Here is a 23,251-nt window from a genome sequence, read left to right as displayed (position 1 = left end):
TTTATTGAAATAGAGAGAATTGCTCGGTTTCATACATAGCATGATTTTGCTGCACAGAAAATTCCCTGCGAGACCAGCCCGTGTAACCCTGCTATTGCTAGTACCTGTTCTGCTAGCATTTATACGAAGTTTGTTACTCCCCGGTGACGGTTCCCCTTGTAGAACTGCACGATTGAATACGCTTTGTATTGGATTGTCTTGAAATATTAGGAGCATGCATTTATTAACAACATGGCTAACATTCTCCCAGATTATCTATTAGCTAGAGCAGCTGGTCTGTTGGATTTCAGGTTACATAATTACGCTTTTTTACCTTTAGTCTCAAAGAAAGCTGAATCTAAAGTAAAATGAATATCACCTGACTGGAATTCCTTTATGGTTCATGTTTACATTGGTAGGAGTCCAATTTCCCATTTTGCCTTTGATCAGGGGTAATTAGAAGTCAGATAATCACAATTAGAAGTCTTGGGCTGTCTTCCATCATTCTATTCTTGACCCCATCATCCAAACAGATTGAATTTTACCTGACATTCATTTCCAGGCCAGAAATTTGCTAAACTAGATTAGATTGGGTTTCCATGCTGTCTGTTAGTACATTGGAATTCGTCTCCTGCCTGCCCCACTCAGAGGCACCTTCAGACATGTGCTTGTTACCCAGAACAGGTCAGGCAGTAACAAAGGATTTCCAAGCAGCTTCTTTTTTGTTGTTGTTTGTTTCCTTTAGTATCTGACCCTGGAGTCTGATCATGTCTTGTGTGTTAAAGGTATTTGACCACATCAGTTAAGCTAGCAAGTCTAGTCTTTTTTTTTCTTTTCCTTTTTTTTTTTTTTTCACTGAGGAGCTTAATTAATCCAGGAAGAGTTTATGACCTTGAACAAACTGTGGGCATTGAAAATTTGGGTAGTGAAGCAGAAAAGTTGTTGGGAGAAGTTATCAGAATAATGCACAAGTTTAGTATTTGCATTTCTGTGTTAAGACGTATTCTTGCTAAGAATGAAAAAAGCTTTGATTAAGTTGTTCACAGTGATTTTTATATGATGCAGTTATTTTTGCTAGTTCTAAGATTCCTGTAGACAAACTACTCATCTAATAGTTATCTGAATAAAAAAGGATTTGAACCAAAATGCCTAAAGCACTTAAAAAAAAAAAAAAGGGTTCAGTCATCTGTAACATAAGACTACAGTTCATAATAAATTGTAAGGATTATGTTTTACAAAAATACCGTTACAACAGCCTGTACTCTGAGAATCTCACAGGAAACAAAAAAGCTGTGGTCAAAAATTATCTTTAAATTATGTAGTCCTATGTAATTATTCATGATTGGAGTCCAGAGGGAGAAGAATAGCTAATTTAAAGAAATCCTTTTGAACGGTTTGAGTTTTCAGAGCTCAAACATGCTATATGCAAATAACATTAAAAACCAAACCAAACCAAAAATGGGATTTGCTTTGGTCTGAAAATAAATTGGCTTTCAATTTGGCACCCTGGCATACTACCTTGTTATATCACAATTATCTGCAGAAGTGCCTGGACTTGTAAAACTGAAAATCTCCCCAAACCGCTATGCACGTACTATTTAATACACCCAAGTGCAAGTGAGGTACATACTGCAGGACGCACAAGTACGAGCCTTGCAGTCAGGACTGGGCTGTCATATCTTGCAACGGGATGAAGGGACTTCATAGAGATCTTACTGTGGAGGCCAGAGGAATGTAGGAGCCAAAGGCATCATGACTCTAGGATATGAGGCGTTTCTTTTTGTCATTTAAAACGCTGTGTGTCTCTGTCAAGAGGAAATATTACACTAGGGTTTAAACCAGAAAAGGTCATAGGTTATGTGTTTTCAGTGAGCTGTAACTGATGGTCTGATCTGCTTAGAGGTAGGATTAACCTCCCTCTCTCTCAGAAAGGACTTGCAGAGAATTGTTTGCTTGGGTTTCTAATCTTATTTTACCCCAAATGCCATGTGCCCTTATTGGTGGCAGAGGAGATTCTTGTGGTAGTGGAATCAGTGAAAAGCTGGTAGATCACACAAGAAGCCTCTGAATGAAGGAAGAATTGAAACTGGGAAATAAAGAAAACAGCAGGCAGGTCACCCTCTCAGGAAAACAACATTCATTCTCAGTCATGCACATCCTAACACTTTTGACGGCAATTTATCATGGAAGACTGGGTTCACCGCAAGGGCTAACACATGTCATAGGTTAAATCAGAAAAGGCAATACTTAAAGGAAACTTCAAAGTCCTTAATACAGAGTTAAATATGTTGGGAAAAAGCGTATGATGTTTGTTGTAAAGATAGGAGTAAACAGCATGCTGGAGGAGTTCTGGCAAAATGTGTGATTGTTTTGCCTGTTTGAGGCACCAGTTGTGCGTCCTTGCAATGGATGTATGTGGTGCTGCGGAACTCAGCCGTAACGTGCAGAAAGTTGGACAGGTTGAGCTAGCAGGCTTTCTCCAGATTTCATTGCTGTGGACCAGTGCGTAGAATTGGCTGCACCTACTCTGGGTATGCTTTAATGGCTGGGGAAGTTTTCCCTTTTCCCACAGGAGATGTGATTGTGCTGAGCACTTGGTGCTTTTAATTCAGGCTGAAGTGGGTGCAACAGCGAGGCCCTTGCACCCTTCCGGGCACTTGGCAGGGTTGTATGGCCATTGAGGGCTGAGAAACTGGTTGTGAAATAAGGGGAAAAAAAGTTCTCACCCAAATTGAGCTGTCAAGGTGAATGCAGGAGCAAACTGAAAGCTTGGCAGCACTTCATAATGCATGAAGATGGTCGGTCAGTGGTGCTTCTAGATCTCTCCAGTTTGGGAACGTATGGTCAGTTATGTTCTGTTCAGATGCTTTCTGAGTTAGAAATCAGCTAACCTAAGCTGCCCACTGCTGTAGATAGTAGCGGTTGGCTGGCAACTTTGGGTGTGTATATCTAAATATAAATATATAAATACATGGCACTTCTATCTAAGAACTCTGTATCATCAGACCTCAGCCTTGGGAAACCACTGTTTATGGCCATCACTTGTAATAGAGTGCACTGCTGAAGTTTGTTTGTTTATTTATTTATTGCGGTAAAAGTAGAAATCATGATGGCATCAGCAATACTTGGACCAGCCCTAAGTCCAAGCCAGTTTTATGTCTTTTCCATTCATTTAATTATCAGTTGATTCACAGTGCTGTCCAGTCAGAGAGCTTAAACTGTTGAAAGGTCTAAAAGACTGAGTGAGGTAAAAGATGGTATGAATGGACTTGCACGTAACTGCTGGTGTTAACAGCCCAGGCAAGAAGCACTGCAGTAAAGGTCCAACAAGCAAGCTCCATCTTGCTGTGCTAAGGTCCTGCCAGGGACTAGTGCCTGTGTGATAGCAGCGGAGTGCTCATTGTGTTCCTGTAGCCTTACGTGCTGAGACTAAGAGCAAACTGACAGCTGTCCTTTGTCCAGAGGTCCATGTATGGAGAACACTCGAACTGGCCATGAAATAGAAGCTGGTAGGAGTTAGCTGCCGAAGGCGGGATGCAGGCTAGCACTCTGCAGAAGTTTGGGTAGCTCATCCAGTGCTTTCACTAGTTAGTGTTTCTCTTGCTCTTCCTGCATTCCTTTGAGCATGTTGCCCTCCCAGATAACGTCATTGTATTTCTGTAGCTTTTCAAGAAATGGTACGTGGTCTGCGGTCTTAGTATTTTTCTAAAGGACCCTGGGTCTTTTTTCTCCTTCCATTTAATCTTCTCTAGGATTGTTTACGAGCCTGCCAAGAACAGATTGAATCCCTCCTTGAATCCAGTCTACGCCAGGCACAGCAGCACAACGTATCTTCAGAAACAAAGACTGTAGAGGATGAAGCAGACCTTTCCTGCACACCTACTGATGTGCGAGATGTGAACATTTAAGAGGACTTCTTCTAATGGGTTTGCTTGGCAAGAGAAGCAGACAAAGAAAGGGCATCTGAGAAGGAATCAACATCAGGATCTCCCCCCCAGAAACCCTTTTCTCCAGGACATTTTTATACCAGAAGGGAAAACCCGTCTTGTTATATTTTTCTTGCTCTGTCTCCCTTCCATCTGTGACTTCAAACAAACAAATAAACAAAAAATACCCCAAAAACTGTCTTAAAAAAAGAAAAAAAATAGTATTTGCATTACCCCCAGGGGTTTGTGCTACAAAAATAGAGGATTTTATACAATAATAATCAACTAGTTTTTATATTAAAGTGTTCTTGTCTGTATGTTGTAAAAATAGGCATTAACACACAAAATGTCTCCAGGGGAGGTATTAGATTTGATTTCTTACATATAAAACAAACCAACCAACCATTTTTAAAGTAGAAGAGGGTTTTTTTTAGATAGTAAATGAAATATTCTTTTTTTTTTCTTTAAAAAGCATAGCTTTAACGCAGTTCTAGGCTTTTCTGTATCTTGCTTGCTTATGCATTTAGTCACTTTATAATTCATTTGTAAATGTTTATTTCCTTAGTTTTTTTATCCTCTTCACCTTATAAATGGTTAACGTAACCCATAAGTTAGTGTATGTTAGTATACAGCATTATTATATGTTAATCTTTTTTTTTGTGTGTGTGTGTGTGTGCCTGTGGATTGCCTGTGCATTTGTAGGGTTCCAGCTTAGCATTGTTGGGAAAGGCCAATGTACTACTCATACGATACTCTATTATAAAGAGAAACCGAAATAGTGACATAATATATTATATTTTTGTAATCTTCATATTTTTGTAGTTACCTGTGTAAAAATGCTGGTCTGACCCTGCAGATATTCAGCCTAATTATGGTCAGGTTCAATCCACAGTTTAGTCTTTTTTGTTGTTGTTGTTTGTAATATTCTAAAACCATTCCATTCAAAGCACTTTCAGTCCATTAGATATAGGAAATACATTCTTTTATTGTGTGGGATTTTTTTTTTTTAATGGAATGGTTTGGAAATATATTAAGTGCTTGTTCGCAAACTTGGAATTGCAAGGCAAGTGCATTTAACTATGGTGTTAGAGGAAAGGTGATTTTTTTTTTTTTCCGAAGGTTGCGTTCCAGTGAGAGAAATTGCATTCACAAATTGCCAGGATATCTTCCTATCCTTTTCTATAGAAAAGTTGAAGTTTAGAAATCCTTTGGTGCCAACACTTCTTTATAAATTAGGGGCCTTAAAGGTTCACATATAGGACACATAGTTTAAGGATTGTCTCTAGATGTTTTACAACTGAAGGTTTTTAAACACTAAAATATATAATTTATAGTTAAGGCTAAAAAGAATATTTATTGCAGATGATGTTCGTAAGGCCAGTATGATTTGTAAAATAATGCAATCGCCCCTTTTTTTAAAAAAAAATCTTTCTACCCTTGATGTTGCAGTTTTAACACAGCTTATTAAAGAAAAAAAGACACGCTTCAGAGAACAAACCCAAAACAATGCAGTCTATTGGGCCCCTTATACATTTTCAGTAGCAGTCTAACCATGAAAAAAAACGCCATAGTTAATAGATATGAAAATTGGAGTACTTGAAAGTTCTTATTCCAGTATATGCCCCCCCCTTTTTTTTATTTAGCTACAAATAGAAAATTTGCACATCTTGGCTATGTATCTTTTTATTATTATTTTAGGAAGTAGCTGAAGGGACGTGGACATAGCTGTTGAAGTTGATGCTCGAGGAGAATGTGATGGTGAAATGTATGTGAGAAAACTGCCGCTAAGGTGTTGATTGTAAAAAAAAAAAAAAAAAAAAAGGAAAAAAAACAGAAAAAAAAGGAAAAAAAAGAAAAAAAAAGAAAGAAAAAAGAAAAAGAGAAAAGAAAGGAGTGGATGCTCCATTTTTATTGAGCTGCTATGGATAAATTCCCAGCATGGTTTGAAAAAAAAATTAACATTGCTTTTCTGTATCTTTGTCATTGTGTTTTGCTGCTATTTTGTGGATCAGTTTTTTTGTTATACAATGTCATATACTGCCATGTTATAGGTTTTAATTTTCTCATAGAAAGTTATATTATTGACATCATTTTTTTTGTAGATTTTTTATGTGATCAATTTTTACTTAATGTGATTACTGCTCTATTCCAAAAAGGTTCCTGTTTCACAATACCTCATACTTCAGTTAACCGTGTCTAGACCAGGTTTTAATGTTCGTACACAGTGCCTCATAGTTCTACTGCAAATGGAAATGCATCGAACGTTATTCTGAATGGGTCTCGCGATTTGCAACTAGGTTGCATTAATTTAAAAACGGCAGACATTTCAGAAGATCAAGTAATGTCAGTTTTTTTGTTGTTGCGCATTTTATAAAGCTGGATTCTTTGTCTGATCTGGGGTTTATTATCATAGTAGTTTTAAGCTGTGTTATTAGCCACAATTGATATATGAAAGGTGCATTATAATATAACTCTTGTATGCCAGCTGACGTGTTTTCCCATCAATTGGGACACATCAGTTGGTATGATAGGTTATCTTCTGGAACTCTAAGTATTTTGTGTGTTTAATCTGTTATGATATACTAGTTTTTTTTTTTTTTTTTAATTATAGCATAATGCTAATTTAAAAAGCCTGTAAATCTCATAAATAAGCCAGCTAACAGAGGTGTATGCTGAAGAATAATCTAGCTGTTGCCTGTATGCTGCTAAACCAAAACAGAATTAGAACTCTTTGAGGCAAATGCAGTTAAGATCCTACATAGTGCATAAACAAAGCATTGCAATGCTACTAGCAGTCGCAGGACCCAGGAGGACTGGATACATCCTGTCCAAATTTCAGGAACATTTACTGCTTACCTCATAAAACACTTCTGTTCGTGGCATCTCTGTGTCTCTGAACCAAACGTGATTACTGAGTTAGTGGTTGTCAGTTATATTATGTGTTACACTGAGTGGCAGTGTGTACTGCAAAATTCTTTAAATATTGTATGTACTAAAAGGCCAAATCCAGATAAGTGGGTTCATGTGCCAACAGAGATGCTTTATTTGTCACATTATTATAACAATCTGTAGTAAGCAAGCAATTCAGATTTGTACATTTTTATATTGTACTTATTGGCATCACTGGTCTGAAATGCACATTTTCACCAACAGACCTGTAACAGACAAGTTTCCAGCAAAAAAAAAAAATCTTAAAAAAACAACAACCTAAAGTCTAGAAATAAAATTGGTAAAACCCAGTGTCTGCTTGTTGTGTCTTTTTATTACTTTCATGAATGCTGAATGGTAGTAACTACCTAATGTAATGAGTAAGCCACATGACATTTTCTCATTTTGACTCTCCATGCTTTAATAGTTGCAATGCTGAAAATTTTCTATCATTATTTTAGGAAAGTGTAGGCGTTTTTTAGAAATGGGTAGGTGACTGGCTGTCACGGTAATGTGTATTTTAAAAAAGCAAAACAAGTATTTGCTTAAGATTATTTTAAACATCTAAGGTAATTACTCAGAGTAAAATACCATTTGGTGGTTCTTTTTAATAAAAGGTGAAATAAAGTAGGTGTTTGGTACAGAATGCTTGTCTGTATTTATTTATCAGTGTAAGGTTTTGTCCTAGAATACCTTAACAGAAAACAGTTTTAAAAGAAGTACAGTTAACCAGCTTTATCTTCCTTCCCCATACCTCTTACACAGCCTATGCTTCTTACTGTTGCATCAGTAAGATAATAAAAAATAAAGAGCTACTAAACGTACATAAAGAACTGGACTTCCTAAGGACAAAAAAATAACAGTAATTATATGTGATTATTTATAAACCAAAATGAGAAAAACTGCAACTGGACACACCAGAAACAGCATATTCTTAGCAGTGAATGGTCCAGCTTTTAACTTATGTATTGACTATTCACTATGAAAACGTGATGTCATTACTGGCTTTAACATATTATACACACACACACACACGTAAAATGTCAAGTCCTTGTCTCTCAGATCAAGTACCTGTTTATCTGCCTTCTGAGTTTCCGACTGACTGAACTTCACAGAACAACTGATTCTACGCAATAACTACAGTAAAGGAAATGAAAAATGAAAACTTGCAAGTTAACACGAGCATGTTGGACACGGTCTAGTGCTAAATCTGCTTGTCCTAGTGCAGTTACCAATAGACGGGAAGCCCCCTGTATCAGGAGAATCGCAGCTGAGCCTGTATTAGCTTGCCAATTTCCCAGCCATTTCAGACAGAAACCTGAACCATGTGGCCTACCGTAAACTCACAGATGGGGCGGTTCCTATCAGTACATAGTGGGTCCGTAATTTTGTCCTTTAGAAATGGGGACCTCCTCTATATGGTCAAGGTACACAGGCAGGTCTCTGAAGCAGATTCATGTAGCAGTGAAAGATGATCTAGAACTAGATGTATAGTGACTTTAAATACAGATCAAGCTGAAGCTTAAATTGGACAAAAACCTCATTTTGTCCCCACACAGATCTCATATCAGTTTTCTGCAAAATGTTATCATTCTTTAAGGAAAGAACAGGAAAAAGGCTTTTGTATCACTGATGACCAACCCCTCTAATTTCAAATATTTTGACTGAGGACACACATACAATCTTGATTTGGGACAAAAAGCTTTTTGCTGAAAAAAATAATTAGAAATTTCAACCTGCATTTTGTTGAACGTGTTAAGCATTTTTTGCCTTTTCTATGAGTATTTTTAATCTATTAAACTGACTGAGGTTATTCTGTGCTTTGAACAGGTTTAAGCCCACAGTCAGCTCTGTTACTTACATTTTCCTTCTCTTAAACATCATCTCTGAATGGAGCCTACTAAATTTGAATGTTGGGTGAACTGTGCCAATATTATTCACATTGGAAAGGACAGGACAAGAATGTAGCAAGAAAAACAACTTACTATAGGCTGTAAAAAATATGCACATTCAGCTAAGCTATGCTCTAGCTCATTTAAAGGAAAAATACTATATCAACATCAGATTGAAAAACATACATAGAAAAACCTCCAAAATCTCCAAAAAACATCCTCAATTCCACTGCTGAATTCAGACTGAGAAGCTTGTACCTCTACTAAACATTACATTCACGTATTCTTTATTAAACAATAAAAAAGGTCTGTTAAATGTAAAAACTTGAAATCTACTTGCAGGCAAGTGTACTTGGCATTTTAAGTGATGAAAAACTTCAGAACGTAGGAGAGAAAGTGAAGTTTCAAGCTACTAATTCAAAGGACCATAGAAATGACCCAGGTGTGTGGGCTAGATACTCTGATAAAGATTTCTAGCAGGGGCATTGAAAAGCCACTATGGGACAAAGGCCATAAAGCTATAAATGATGGCATTATAATGAATTCACACCAACATAATTTTATGGGAAATTTGTCTTTTCAGGCAAACACGGTGTTTTTATGATCCCTCAAACATACCTGCTAATGTAGTTACAGCAGCATGACAAATATAAGATTCCCATCTGGCTTTTGATTGAGTTACCCCACAATATTCTTATATAATAATGAGAAAGGGATTGCAGTTTTTTTGACTGGATTGCACTGATAACGTAAGGCTTATCAGACTTTGGATTTTGCTCTTTAGGTTCAAGGAGTACAAACATAGGAGCAAGGTAGATGTTATCCTTCTGCTTCTTTAACACAATAGACATTTAATAACAAAAACAAATAATTTCTTGATGATCCCATTAGCATTTGCATAGCCACACTAAGAAATCACTAAGTAGCCATAATTTTCATGAGCGCTCTTACCTGAAGAGGGAACTACTGGCAGAAAGACTGGGTACTCGTATGGTATCAGGAATAAGGCACAGACACAGCATCTTAACTCTGCACGTGCCCTGCTGAAGCAGAGGCACCACCAGCAGTGCATGGTCTGCTCCTGGGGCACAGGCTGTGCACACTTCCACTGAACTCCTGTATTATATAAGAAAGGCTTTAATGTGGTCCTCAGAGCACCAATTCCTACACAGAACAGTCCCAAATTTTTTTTGAGCACTACTGCACACACATTAATACTAGCAGCTTTACCTCTCAAAAAGTTGCATCTCTGTATGCAGGGGGTTGTATTTAGTGGCTGCTAGAGGTATTCCCTCTTACACAGTGTGAAAAAGAATAAATCCATTTGTGTGGATTTCATCTCTCTTCTCACTTTACTTATGGCTTATACTACCTTCTCATTTATAATATCCTTGAAGAAATTCAAGTTATGTTTATTCCAGGTAAATAAAACACACATGTAGCAACCCATCTCAAAAACCGAACACCAGTCTGCACACTCACTTGAAGACTGAAACAGAAGATCATCCTCGCTCACGTTCACAATGCATGCTAAGGGACAGTCAGTACAATCTTCCCTGCTAACACGTCCATCACGTTGTGAAGCCTACTTGAAAGCCAAAGACTACCCAGTCAAGTAAGACTTTGACTACACCTGCTCAGCTCTGACTAAGCTGACATGAACTGGAAAAGAAAGAAGCAAAATATGAACTTAATTAGGCAAATGTTTCTGAATTCACACTTGGGAACAGATTTGGGGTTGGGAGATCGTATGGTGATAGGAACCTCCTCCACAGCAGAAACAAGCCTTCGGTACAGGTAAAGCCAAACAGAGCAGCCTGGCACTGCCCTGTGACACTTGCCTGAACCCACCCGAAGGCTGTACACCACTGCTCGGCCTCTACGACAGCTGACAAGTCACTGTGGCCTGTGAGGATGTCACTTGCAATATTAGCATCAGTCTTCAAGGAGCTGGGCTGAGATGGGCAAATCATTTAACATAGGCCACTAAGTCACCACCAGAGCATTACGACAACTCGCCCGAGCCAGCACCACACAAGTGACCTAGTGTCCGAAGTCACGGCTCTGATGGTAAACTGTCTGAAACAAACAATTGAGCATTTTGATGTTTTATTTCTCCTTTTATTAGATTTTATCACTGCAGATTGTTTAAAGACATGGTATTATTTTTGAACAGCTTTTTTGCTCCTTGAACACACACAGGCCACAGTTCTTTACATCTGGTTGCTGGCCATGTTAACTATTGGAGACTGGCTCTTCAGCAAATTTATGCTACTCATTACAGACGTTATTTCTACGTGCACAGGAACTTTAAGTTTTCTAGAAGGAATCAACAGCTTTTTACTCAAAAGTAAACATTATTTCTAATAAATGTACTACATTTATTTCATGATTTCAACTTAATATACCTGCAGATGTTTCAGTCATTAAGTAGGATCACTTTGTTCCTTTTAGGCAGTGCATTTACCAGCCACGTATTAATTCTGGTTTCTCTTTTCATGGCAGTCCTTGGACTGTGAAGGATCAAAAAGATTCCTCCCTTACAATATCTTCTACTATAAGTGAAACTATTCACCTGCCTTCATTCCTGCACGATAACGCTCAACAGAGTTGTAGAGTCAAACAAGTATATGCCAACTCTCGCATGCCTGTGGGAACACAAGTGTTCTCTCATCTTCAGTTTTCCAAACATCTAAATATAGTCCTTCATGTTTTCAAACCCCTCTGTAAACATGCTTCAGGTGTGTTCAGGGGGCTCTTTCCACTTCTCCCATAATTCTGCCAAGGGAGCATCATTAGGCAAATCACAAGAAAAGCTCATTGAAAATCTCTCTCCAGATTTTTCTCTAACGTTGTTTCTCTCTCATTATTTCTCAAACTAATTGATGCTACTGGATTTTTTGCAAAGTTTGTCCTCATCCTATTGCATAAGAGAACTTAAGCATGACATACAAATATAACGGGCTAGACCCTCAACATACAGTTCCAGCAGCGTACCTACAGTGAAACTGGTTTATGAATTCCCAAGTTGTGTTCAAATCATTCTTCATCTTACTCAGCTGTCCTGGATATGACACAAAATGATGCTCGAAGTCCACGTGGTTTTTGGATGACAATGTGCTTGACTAACTGCACCACAGCCAAGGTGTCCTCAAGAATAAAATGCACTGCAGATACAACCTCTAGCTTTCCTAAAAAATCGTGTAGTATTATATTGATTCTTAGTTTCTAATATGCATTCATTTTCACTTGTATTTCAGAAACTAACAAGTGCTTATTAACAATAACTTTTTTTTTAAAAAAAAAGGTAAATGGGGGTCTCAAAAATTCAGTGTCTGCACATATGCTACAGAAAAAAAAAAAGCCAGTTTAGAGAACAATGTAGGCATGTGTTTTTAAACTACCGTTCGTGCAGTCTGGTCAGGACTGTGTGACACAGTATACAGTGTTTTGTCATCCAAGGAATGTCTTTGATCAAGAGTTTATGCAAGAAGGAAAAAAAAGCCATGAAACCCTAATCCGTTCCCACAGTCCAGTAAACGTGAGCTGGACAAACAGTGGACAATAGCAGTAAAGCTTGCTGCTGGAACAATAGCTGCAACTAAAAAAATTAAAGGGTTGCTGACTCACAGTTCCTATAATCAAGAAAGATTCCATGCCTTGTTGATTATTCCACAGAATCCTGAAGATGCTGAAGGTTACAAATTGTAACTACGTGTTAAATGGAGATAAAGCAGCAAAATATGCTGCTAAACAATCAAAAAGAAAAAAGACAAATACTGGTGTTGAGTCTGGCTAGTGCAGAGCTGAGATGTAGAAACTGAATAAGCCATCTTCCTCCTGCCTAAACAGGACTTTTGCTAAAAGTAAACTCCGTAATTTTATTGTAAACTAAAAGCAGTTTATTTCTTTCTGACAGTACACTACTATTCTAGATGCCATCATACAAATTCTACACTACAATCAAACTTTCTGATGTTTCAGTACAAAAGCTATATGCTATTTCTTGTACTTATTCAGGAATCTTCTGCAGGCAGTTTTGCCGTGCCAAAAAGCAGACACACAGAATTGTGGAACTGGTTAATTACTTAGGTGTATGAAATACAATATAACAATTAACAATATGGTACAGCACGCCTCTTCACAATCAACTGACACTTACTGTGGCTTTCATATATTTCATATGAGAGTGAACGGGCACTACTCTTGTATTAATGAAGATTTCCAAAGCCTTGTATGTTGGCTATGTTTAGGTGCACTTAACGACCATGTTTCCGTTTGCAGAGTACTACCTCATTTGGCGGAGCTATGTGTTATTCAAGAGTTGCAAAGCACAGAATCTTAGGATGAAGAATGCTGCCACAATATAATGATTACATTTCAGAAGTGAACACTCCTGTGATTAAGGAGGAATATCCAGTGTGAAGCCAAAGAGATACTCAAGTTAGTTCCAGATGGACTAACTCAGGACAGTGAAGTGCCTCAGTACCAGATTGCTCCAGTTAGCCTTTATTTGTCAATTCTGGATACCAAAACTTGCAACTGGAAACCCACCACAGGACTCCCAGATCTCCATTCCCTCTGGTGATATATACATTTCTGTGGTAAAGCGTACTGTCATAACTTTGTCCACTTAAAAACAAACAAAAAACCTCTGGCAGACTGTAAAATGAGAATCTTTGTGGTTACTTGTCAAACTATGAAAGCCGAAGTTTTAGGCTGTAATTAGACCAGAAGCCATAGCCATGAGAAGTTGCAAAGGGCAGTAATCAAAAGGCACTAAAATTAATGCTGGAAAGCACCAAGAATACGCCAAATTGTAACATTATAAGAAATATTAAACCTTCTATTATAAACCAAAGTGTTTCTCTTTAAAAAGGTTGTGATGAGATGTATCACACATCATTCTACCTGCCTGGTTCAGCTTTTTACAACCTTCTCCGGAGTGCCCTCAGAAATAAGGATTATAATCCAGATGAACTTCAGGTAATTCTAGTATTTCACCAGATTTCAAACTAGATGCCTAAGATCATTAAAAACACCAACACTTTGTCAAAAAATATTTAGTGCTTCACGCTGCTATCACTGCAGAACTTGTTTAAGAAAGCCCATGGTAGGGGGGTGGAACTGGATGGTCTTTAAGGTCTGTTCCAACCCAAGCCATTCTGTGATTTTGTGACTCTGAAAAGTTTTAAACCAGCCTCTATTTTCTCTCCTCTAGATGTCATATATCCACAAAGCTAGCAACATGAGTTTGCACAGGTTCTATGCACAGACTAGAACACACTATTCCTTATATACTTCATACCTCAATAGCAATCAGATCAGAACCATAACCAAACAAGATATGCCAAACTGGGTAGTCAGACTTTCCTTACAAGTCCTTATGTAATTTATCGTAATCAGGAAAACATAATAGGATCCTACAAGGCTGATTTCTAAGTGAGCAACTGCATATACAGATATATATTCTGATTTCAAGCATTTCTGTTCATTAGAGGCATTTCTTCAGAGCTGAAATTGATCCCATTCACATTACAGTTCATGACAAATGGAAAGAAAGCATGCCTACTTAATGAATGAGTGTTACAATAATGAATTTAACTTGGAGATTTTAATCATCATCCTATTTTTTGTCCTCCTTCTCTATATCCGTTCTAAAATAAAATCTATCTGTATAAATGCAGCCTCAGTAAAGAGGCCTTTACTGTACTCACGTAGTACAATGACACAGATAATATACAACGTCAGATTTACACGTGCTAGTAATGGTTGATTTGGTATTACCAGCTGATGACCCCATTGCTGTAAGACAGCACTGAAGCACATGGAATTCCACAGGGAATTAATTCTCTGCAGTCAGAGCTCACCTTCCCACTGACACCTCAGAACTCGCTATCTCTGGTACTCATCACATAACATGGAAATGAAAACTGAAAGTCTTCTGGACTGAGACGACTTCAGTACATCAGCAGTAGTTAGCTTTGCATCCATTTTTTAATGGAAACCTACATTCAACAGCTTGAGCTGAGAAAACATCATGAAGAAACAAAACAAGCTAGAACACAGCCCAGACAAGTCAGAAATTTGAGAGTTAAATGTTTCAAGCATTCCTCCCTAACTGTAACTACTGAGCATAACTAGAGGTGGTAAATACAGCAATATATTTTACTATATTTTAAAGACATAGTAACTGCAATAATTTTGGCAGAAATTTTCCATCTTAACTGCTTTTATCAGATCAAGTACCTCCTGAAAAAATTAAACCTGTTTGACCATACAGCACAGATCCACAATCTCCACGTCCTACTTTATTAATAACCAATATTATAATCTACAAGATTGCATTTTTTTCCACACCTTTCCCTCCCAGAACTAAAAGCAGTATGTAAGTTGCACAATCAAGCATTCAGACCAGGAAATGTCTGAATGACCATGTCCCGCAGCAGTTTTATTTAGCCTCTCCACACACAGATCTTCCGATAGAGTTTTTAATTACAATTTAATAGTTGCTTCCACCAAAGTCCTGACAGGATGAGTAACCAGGATGTGGCATTAATGAAGCCATTTCTATGTATTTTTTTAATTTGTTCCAGATTTCAGGGAGGTGTTAAAACAACAGCAAGGGCATGAAGAGAAAACATATGCTTATGACTCACAAAACTGAATACTCCTTTGCACGGTGGTTTTGCCACATTTTGATGGATTTTTTTCAGTAGCATTGTAGTTTGGTTAAGCACACGCCTTTCTTTCACACGTGTTTGCTAACTCTTATACTCCTCATTTTCCAGGTAACTCCCCTGAGGAACAGCCAAGAATACAAACATGTAAATAGCCACTCAGTGTTAACAAGTAGCACATTCTGAAGTATTCAAGCACTTAAAATGTGAAATTATTTGCAAGGAGTCCCACTGGTTAAGGCAAACCAATATTCCTGATGTAATCTGGGCTTTAGCTCCTTAGCTGTAAGCACGCATAAAAAACCCTCTGTGGTATGCTGTTACAGTTCTAGACATCACAGAAAACCCCACAAATCTGTTGCAAAAACATTTTTTAAATTTTGCACTTAAGAGAGCACATGATTACACATCCAACAGAATTTTTAACTGTGGCTCACTTAATACACACCATCACGTCCATACAAGACTTGAGACAAAAGATATGCAGAAAAATACAGACGTTTGGAATAAGAGATTGCATTAGCATGAATACACATAAGTAGCTAAAGGAAAGGCCTAACAGGCAACCCTAAAGATGTCATATCCCAGTTTGAAATCCTAGATGCTTCTACAATCTTTATGGTTAAATATGTATTTTTATGTTTACATTACAACTTTCAAACAAAATTAATGTTTAAATATATGAAATAGTAAACCAATAGTAGAAATTTAGCCACCAAAACAATTTTCAAAGTATGTAATTATCTGCTTGGTCTGCAAAGATCCTTTTAATCCTTAAGCCAACAAGAATAATTTTGTACTTGATACAATCTCTAGAGTGGTGTTTTGCATATGACTTACATATCATACATTTCTAGTAATCAAATGCTTCACTAACTTTAAACTCGCACATCCCTACCCTTGTCTTTCTGTAATTTGTGCAAACCATGTACAAAGATTCTAAAAAAGGCCACATTATAAAATCTGAATACTTAAGACCTTCAGTGTTTACTTCTCTTTGTACATTGAGAAGAACATCAAAAGTGCCTTTTTGAGACCAAGAACCAGCTTGGAAGAACCAGCCAAGAACCAGGGGGATCTCCATCAAAATCTCTGAATTATGTTTTAAGCAAAAAACATTTTGAGTCAATCACAGATGAATAAGTAGTACCATTTCATTGCCTTAAAGTAAAGAGGTAAAATACTTTGATTTGCAAAAATAAACCATGTTGTGGATCCTGAGACAACTTTTTCAAATCTGGATTTCTTGAAGTGATTATAAAGTCAAATTACATTTCCCTAGTATATGATGTTTTTGTTTTGTGTCTATTTATTTTTCAGAGATTTTAGGGTATGCTATTCTTTTGTGCTTCCACTTAAGTTTCAAGTACTTGCACTTTTGAGCTTGCTCTGGTTGCCCAGTAGTTTTAAGTTGCATACGAATTAAAAGTTGTACTTAAGCTACCTTAAATGAAGAGACCATCAATGCTGTCACGTCACTTCCAAAGTCCCAAATGAAGAAACAGGCTACAAGTAAATCCTACCTCAATACTATTTTATTTCAAAAATATTCACCACGTCATTAGAAGAGCTGTATCATGCATGGATATAGTCTGTACTCTCTACTTGACCAACTTCATCTGTATCAATATTTGTGAACTATTACGAGAAACTCACAGGCCGTTTTTACACACCATAAAAACGTCCTCCACTAGATGGCTCTGGCACTATGTGCATCAAAGCTAAAAAACGTACAACAGCAACTAGTTATTAAGAAAGGCATCTGATATTGGCAAACTAATATACCCAGGAACAACAACAACAAGATGATTTTGAAATAAAATCCATATATACATGTGCACGCATATTTAAGAAAATATTTTTATCGTTGAGTTAAAAAAATAGAGTAGAACATATGGCCTTCACATCCCAGATGCAAATACACAATAAACATTTTAAAAATTCAAATTGCCTATTTTCTCATATAATAAAAAAAGCTATACAAGTAAAACAGAAATGAGGTCTAGATGGCACCAAGCGCCATTCAAGAATATGGCAATACTAACACAGTTCCTTCACCTGAGAGCGTTTCCTGTGCATATAGCTTCCACTATGCATGCTAGTCAAACTTCTCATCATGAAGCTAAACTAAGCCATGTAAACTTAGCCAGACAGGCTTAAGTTACAACTAATGAAAGGCCTTCTAGAATTCGTTATATGACTGTATTGCGAATGGTATGCAAAGACATCTAACAGCCCAACCTAAAACAACTTTCAGGTAAAATATTTGACTGTATTTCTCAAACTAATATAGTTGAATAAATAGAGACTAAACAGCGTATTTAAGAGTAGAAAATGAAATCTTTCCCTGATAAAAGGTACTAGTAAATACTGACAGCAGTATCACAACTCTTGTGGTAGTCATGTTTCTATCACCGATCAATTAAATTGCTAGGTTTTGCTTCCCTCCGCCCCCCCAGATCAGTCTGCAGAACTAGTACAAAGTACAAATTTCAAGTTCAGAGTTGCAGATACTTTATGAACTGGTATCTTAAAATCTTCTTCCTTTGCATTCTGACTTCACTTGTCATTCTACTCTTTACCCACAGAAGTGGTTGCTACTGCAAAGTCTGAAGGCAATTCACACAAAATACCTACACATGGTGTAAACAGAACGATCTACATAGATTTTTTTTTTTTTTTAAATAACATACATCCTTTAAATAAGGAAACTTTGCAAATGCATATTTTCCTTTTCAGGAAAACGCTAGTGAAGAATTAAAGCAGATACTTCTGTTTAACAGGTTTTAAGTGTTTCCATGATCCTAAGTAAAGCCTGGAGAGAATAAATGATAAAGGACTTATGAGGAAGAACTATTAAAAGATCACTGTTTTTCCCTTACCATTTTAATATTTAGCAGATCTTCGCTACTTTGAGTTTGTCTAAAACGAGTAAACACTTTTCCAGTTATCTGTTCTTTTAATATTTCTTCTTTGTTCATCCATGTTTATCTTCATCTGTTATATTCAAAATGTTAGTGAAGATCTTTCAGTACTGACTCTAAAATCAGACTGAATATTTAGCATTGAACAAACCTAAAAAAGAATACATGAAAGTGTTTCAATGTGTCTGTTTTCCAAAAGAATGCTCAGTAAAACTACCAATTCCTCCATTTCTCTTTTTCTGGTCCTACTTGTAATTCATTGTCAAATAATATTTACATTTTGCCTTTCTTTCCTTTTTTTTTCTTTAAAAAAAAAAATATTTTGCATTTGCTATCATTTGGGGAATTTCCAATTTTAAGTATTTTTATACTGTGACTGCTTTTTGAACAGATTTAGAGATTTCTTGCAGAAATTAATACTATTTTGTGCTAAAAATACCAACTTGATCCTACAAACCTGTTTAAATTTTCCTCTGATTTTTTCCAGATCTTCTTGAAGCTTTTCGTAAGTGGGGTCTTCATATGGGAACTTCTGAATCATTCCTATTAATGAATCCAGAGCCTTTATCTTTTTACTACAAAACAGAACAAAACACAACAATAAAAATCAGCCTGCTATAGAAGTTTTCTGTAAGTATTAAAATTATACTAATATTTTATAATTCAGAGCATAGAATCCAGTCCTCCATCCTTCTTTCAACTTCCCTCATTTAACTCAGTGTGTATCCAATACACATTTAAGGCATAGTCAGAAATTAAGCTTTAGCACTACTGACAAATTTAATGTTTTGTTTTTAACTTACCTGCCAAAAATGAAGGTATATTCAAGAAACATTGTAATTACCAATGAGATGTCCGAGTGAAATAAAGAAATGCAATAAAAAAGCTCACCAAAACATGTATCAAGATAGTTGAAAGCACGGTGGCAATTCTTTCAAATAAATTAATCAAAACTGGACAGAAAATAAGAGATTAGGTTCTTCCAAAGGAAAGTAATCAATGCATGGAAGCAAAACACAGAGGAAATGAAAAAAAATGAGGGGGGAAGATGGGAGCAAAAAAATATAGCAAAATCTGTTTGTGATATACCACTAAAACAAACACTACCTTCAGGTATATAAACCACACAGCAAAAGTGCAGTGCAAGATAACTTGCTTCTGTACGATCTCAATACTTCCACCCTAAAAAAGCATTCCAATTTTTAATCAATAATATTGGTTTAGCTATTAACATGTCACCCTTTTAACAATATAATACCTTTAAAGTAATTTAAAAAGGTCTATCAGTGGTCAGTACACTTGATTCTTTATGATGCTGAAGTGGTAAGTGTTACTAGGATTTTATAAGCTTGCATTACTTCCCATACAGATAACAGAATGGAAGTCATAAAAAAATATAGGTTGGAAAGGAAGTCGGGAGGTCATCTAGCCTGCCTTCTGCCCAAGGCAGAACTAATTTTAAGGCCAGAAAAGGTTGCTTGGACCATCTCCAAAAATATTTTGAAAAATCTACAAAGATGGAGCTTCTGTTGTCAATTTGGTCAACCTGTTCCAGTGCTCAGCTGCTCACACTGGTAAGGACCTTCTGTTTACACCCCATCAGAAATTCAATTGTTTCAGCTTGTGAAAGGTGCTTATTGTCCTTTGCACACTGCTGCAAGAAATAAGTCTCTAGGACTTCCCTTTAAGTAGTACAATTAGCTATCTCCTTTGTCTTTTCTTCTTCAGGGTAAAGAAACCAAGTTCCCTTATCCTCTTTTCAGTATCACATGGTCCAGAACAAATCTCTGCTCACCCTTCCGGTTTTATATATATATATATATATATATATATAAACATTTTAAACTCGGAAGGAGGCAAAACTGAACACTGTAATTTGAGTAATTTGAAAAACTATTGAAGGAACTTTTTTTTTTAAACCTACCTGTTCTTGTCATCTGTGCATTTGCAGAGCAGACACTGCCAGGTCAGTGCGAAGCCAAGGTAGCTGCCAATCTGGGAATTTATAAGAACACCATGAAAAAGATCATTAAACTTATATATACAAATCATTAAACAAATATATACAAACATCATATATATTTATTATACTTATTATACTTATACTTATTACATTATATATACTTACAGAACTTATACTTACTATTATATATATACTACATTATATCCCACTCTTCAGGAAACAAATTGTTGCATATACAAACACATTTGTATGCTGAAAGGCTCAGTAAATTAGGGTAAGATGAATGAGGGATATCTGTGTTACCCAGTACAACAGTCAGAACACTTCTTGTTAGAAATCTGTTTAGCATCAGATGACAAGAATATTTAAAATGCAGCATAAACAACAATCCTGCAAAACACTATCCATACTTTACACACTTGGAACCTCAAAAGTTATGAAACTGATGTATGACAGTAGGGAAACAATTCAAAAACAACCTATTTAAGATGTTTTGGTAACATTTGTATTTGCAGCAGTGTCAGCTTAAGCAGCTCCTGCACAGCCCCACAAAATTCTGTACCAGCTTGGCCGAGGGAGCGGCAAAGTCAATCAGACAGGAAACCACATTTTTTCTGAGTTAATATGCAAAGAATTTTACTAGCCTAACTCACAAGGGTAGCATGGAATCAGAAAGAAGCACAAGAAGCTGACTAAGCTAGCCTTGCTGCCAGAAAGCTTTTCATTACAACTGTGGACACAAAATCAAATAGGAATATAAGTTCTTCAACACACCAGCTTGTAGGTCAGCTGGAGTCTCTTCCCAAAGTGATTTAGCATTCACAAAAAAACAACAAAGACACCTAAAACGTAAGCGAGCAGACTGCGAGGGATTTAAGTCCAAACTTATAGCCTAATCCCACTTCAGTCCATATGTGCATGCTGCCATTTTAACATACAAAACACGGTTTAACTTGGAAGTTCCCATAACCTTCAAACCACTTCAGAGTAAAGCAGGAATGTCTGGGAATACCAGTCTTCTGGCAGTTATGTTTGATAAGGTACACAGCTCAGTTTTTGTTATTCTATGTATTTTATTTATTTATTTATTTAAAGGCTCAAACATGGGTTTGGGACTTAACATCTCATTAAGTGCTTAAGCGTCTTTGAAGTAAGGCAGTTTCACCTACATGCTCCAAAACTGCTTGGAGACCCCAGGTAAGTGGAGACAACCAACCCACAGACTTGGTTCCTAGCTGCACCAAGCTGCCGCAGGCTGGGGACACCGGCCCCTGGATGCTTTGCAACGGAATGCTCAGCATAATTAGCAGTGCCCTACCACAGGGGCACAATCTTCTGCATAAGCCCAAGCAGATACTGCGTCCAATACCACCTAAGGGATGTGATGGGTAACAGGCATTTTATTTGTAACATTTTATTTTAATTCTCCATCAAGCAAGGCCCCTGTCAGATCAGTACTGTAATTCTGCTTGAGGCTGACAGTTCAAAGACTGCCCAACTCATCCCTTCACTCACTTCACGACTCTCTATCTACAAGCTTAGTGTCATCAGGAACTTCCCAACGTAAGTAGCTTAGTGCACTTCTCCTGTATTATAGCCTATACAGGACTATTTTTTATATAACCATCTGTATTTAGAAGCTGCTGTTCAACATTCTTTTCTTAGAGCTTCAGAGCATCACTAGGAAAATATTTCATCAGTATACATCTCTGTACCACACCAAGTGCAAACCAAAATTTTACAATAACCATAATTTCAAAATTTGGGTTTGCTGTTTTCATTTCATAATGTATTATCATTACTACTGTTCTTCCAGTATCAATACTGAACCAACAAACTCTCCCAGTGTCAGAAATAGCAGAATAAAATGCAGACAACCAAAATTGTCCTGTTGGAAAGTAACTTGGGTGAAGAACCAACATTCCATGGCTCTCCCTAATGCTGAACCACAGAAGATGGTCCGGGGGTTCCTTTGCCACAATTCTGCATTAAAGATGTCAACATACACTCAGCTGTCAATTTGTTCTGAGCAGATTTATTTGATTTCTCTCTTATCCTTCCTTTCAGGAAATAATAACAAAATACAACTCCAACAGAACAAATAGACTCAGAAAACACAAAAACGTCTATTTAATAGTTTAAATCAAAATAACATATTCAAATTAGTTTTATGGGCCCTCCTGGACACAGACATGGCAATATAACACTGCGAGTTATCAGACTTCTAAACCTGTGAGTGAAAAGTATAAACGCATTGCCTTACTAAAAAAATATTCTCAGTACGCAACTAAAACTGCATAATGCTGGTAAGGCTTATGAGAATGTATTCAATTTCACACTCCTGAATTCCACTGGATGCCTCTGGTGTAGTTTTCTGCATGATGTTACCAGCAGGTTCAGGACGACGCATAAAGACTGCTCTGAACGATCCTTGACTGAAGCCCTTGGATCTCACCATACCTGGGGGCTTCACCCACCGCTTTCCATGCTACAGCAATTTTCTCGTGACGAAACAACCAACTCGGCGCTTTTAAAGCGCCTTCCCGCTTACCTCGGACCCCATCTTGGCACCGTGGAGCGACCCGTACCTCCTCCCCTCGGCAGCTCCGACGTGACAGCCTTCGGCGTAGCCCTCCTGATACCCCTCGCCGTGGAACCTGGGCAGAGACGCGGATCGTTTCTGACACTCGTTCCCATTTCACACTCCGATATTTGCTCCCCCTTTACACAAACCCACGCTGCGCACACGCAACTCCCGCACAGCAACCCGCGCTGTGCCACCTCTGGAGCGCGATGACTCCGGTCAGAAGGCGATCTCCGGGCAGCCCCTACCTGTGCTCGGCCATCACGATCTCCTCGAACATGTCCGGGCCGGGGGCCGGGGGCACGGCGGCCGCCATGACGCCGCCAGGCCCCGAGCACGGCCCCGCCGCGCGGCACGCTGGGAGCAGACGGCAAG

The 23,251-nt window shown here is 37.5% G+C and overlaps 2 protein-coding genes across 10 annotated transcripts in view; one reads left to right on the top strand and one right to left on the bottom strand.

Moving 5' to 3' along the window:
* CCND1 (cyclin D1) overlaps nt 1-7,144 on the top strand; it is a 14,653-nt gene extending 7,509 nt beyond the window's left edge. The window contains exon 3 of the mRNA XM_035327005.1: nt 3,732-7,144. Coding sequence (XP_035182896.1) covers nt 3,732-3,887 — 156 coding nt within the window. The 3' untranslated portion in view covers nt 3,888-7,144. The remainder of the gene's footprint in view (nt 1-3,731) is intronic.
* LTO1 (LTO1 maturation factor of ABCE1) overlaps nt 1-23,251 on the bottom strand; it is a 26,397-nt gene extending 3,146 nt beyond the window's left edge. Inside the window, exons 1-7 of one of the 9 annotated variants that reach the window (XR_004751183.1) lie at nt 23,125-23,251; nt 22,844-22,949; nt 20,254-20,324; nt 18,787-18,904; nt 18,288-18,402; nt 10,315-10,387; nt 9,790-9,841 (exon numbers count right to left, since the gene is read on the bottom strand). Coding sequence is in view for 6 of the 9 variants with exons in the window: in XM_035327008.1 (XP_035182899.1) it covers nt 18,328-18,402; nt 18,787-18,904; nt 20,254-20,324; nt 22,844-22,949; nt 23,125-23,192 (438 nt within the window). In the remaining 3 variants the exon portion in view is untranslated. Of the gene's footprint in view, nt 1-9,057; nt 9,842-9,886; nt 10,388-12,029; nt 15,526-18,180; nt 18,481-18,786; nt 18,905-20,253; nt 20,325-22,843; nt 22,950-23,124 lie in introns of those variants that run through there. The other 8 variants (XR_004751185.1, XR_004751184.1, XM_035327007.1 and 5 more) reach the window with 8 other exon arrangements.

Source organism: Oxyura jamaicensis, chromosome 5 (assembly GCF_011077185.1).
Source record: "Oxyura jamaicensis isolate SHBP4307 breed ruddy duck chromosome 5, BPBGC_Ojam_1.0, whole genome shotgun sequence".
In the NCBI taxonomy this organism is placed as follows: Eukaryota; Metazoa; Chordata; class Aves; order Anseriformes; family Anatidae; genus Oxyura; species Oxyura jamaicensis.
Note: the sequence above shows the minus strand (reverse complement) of the source record. Positions and strands in the feature narration are given on the sequence as shown.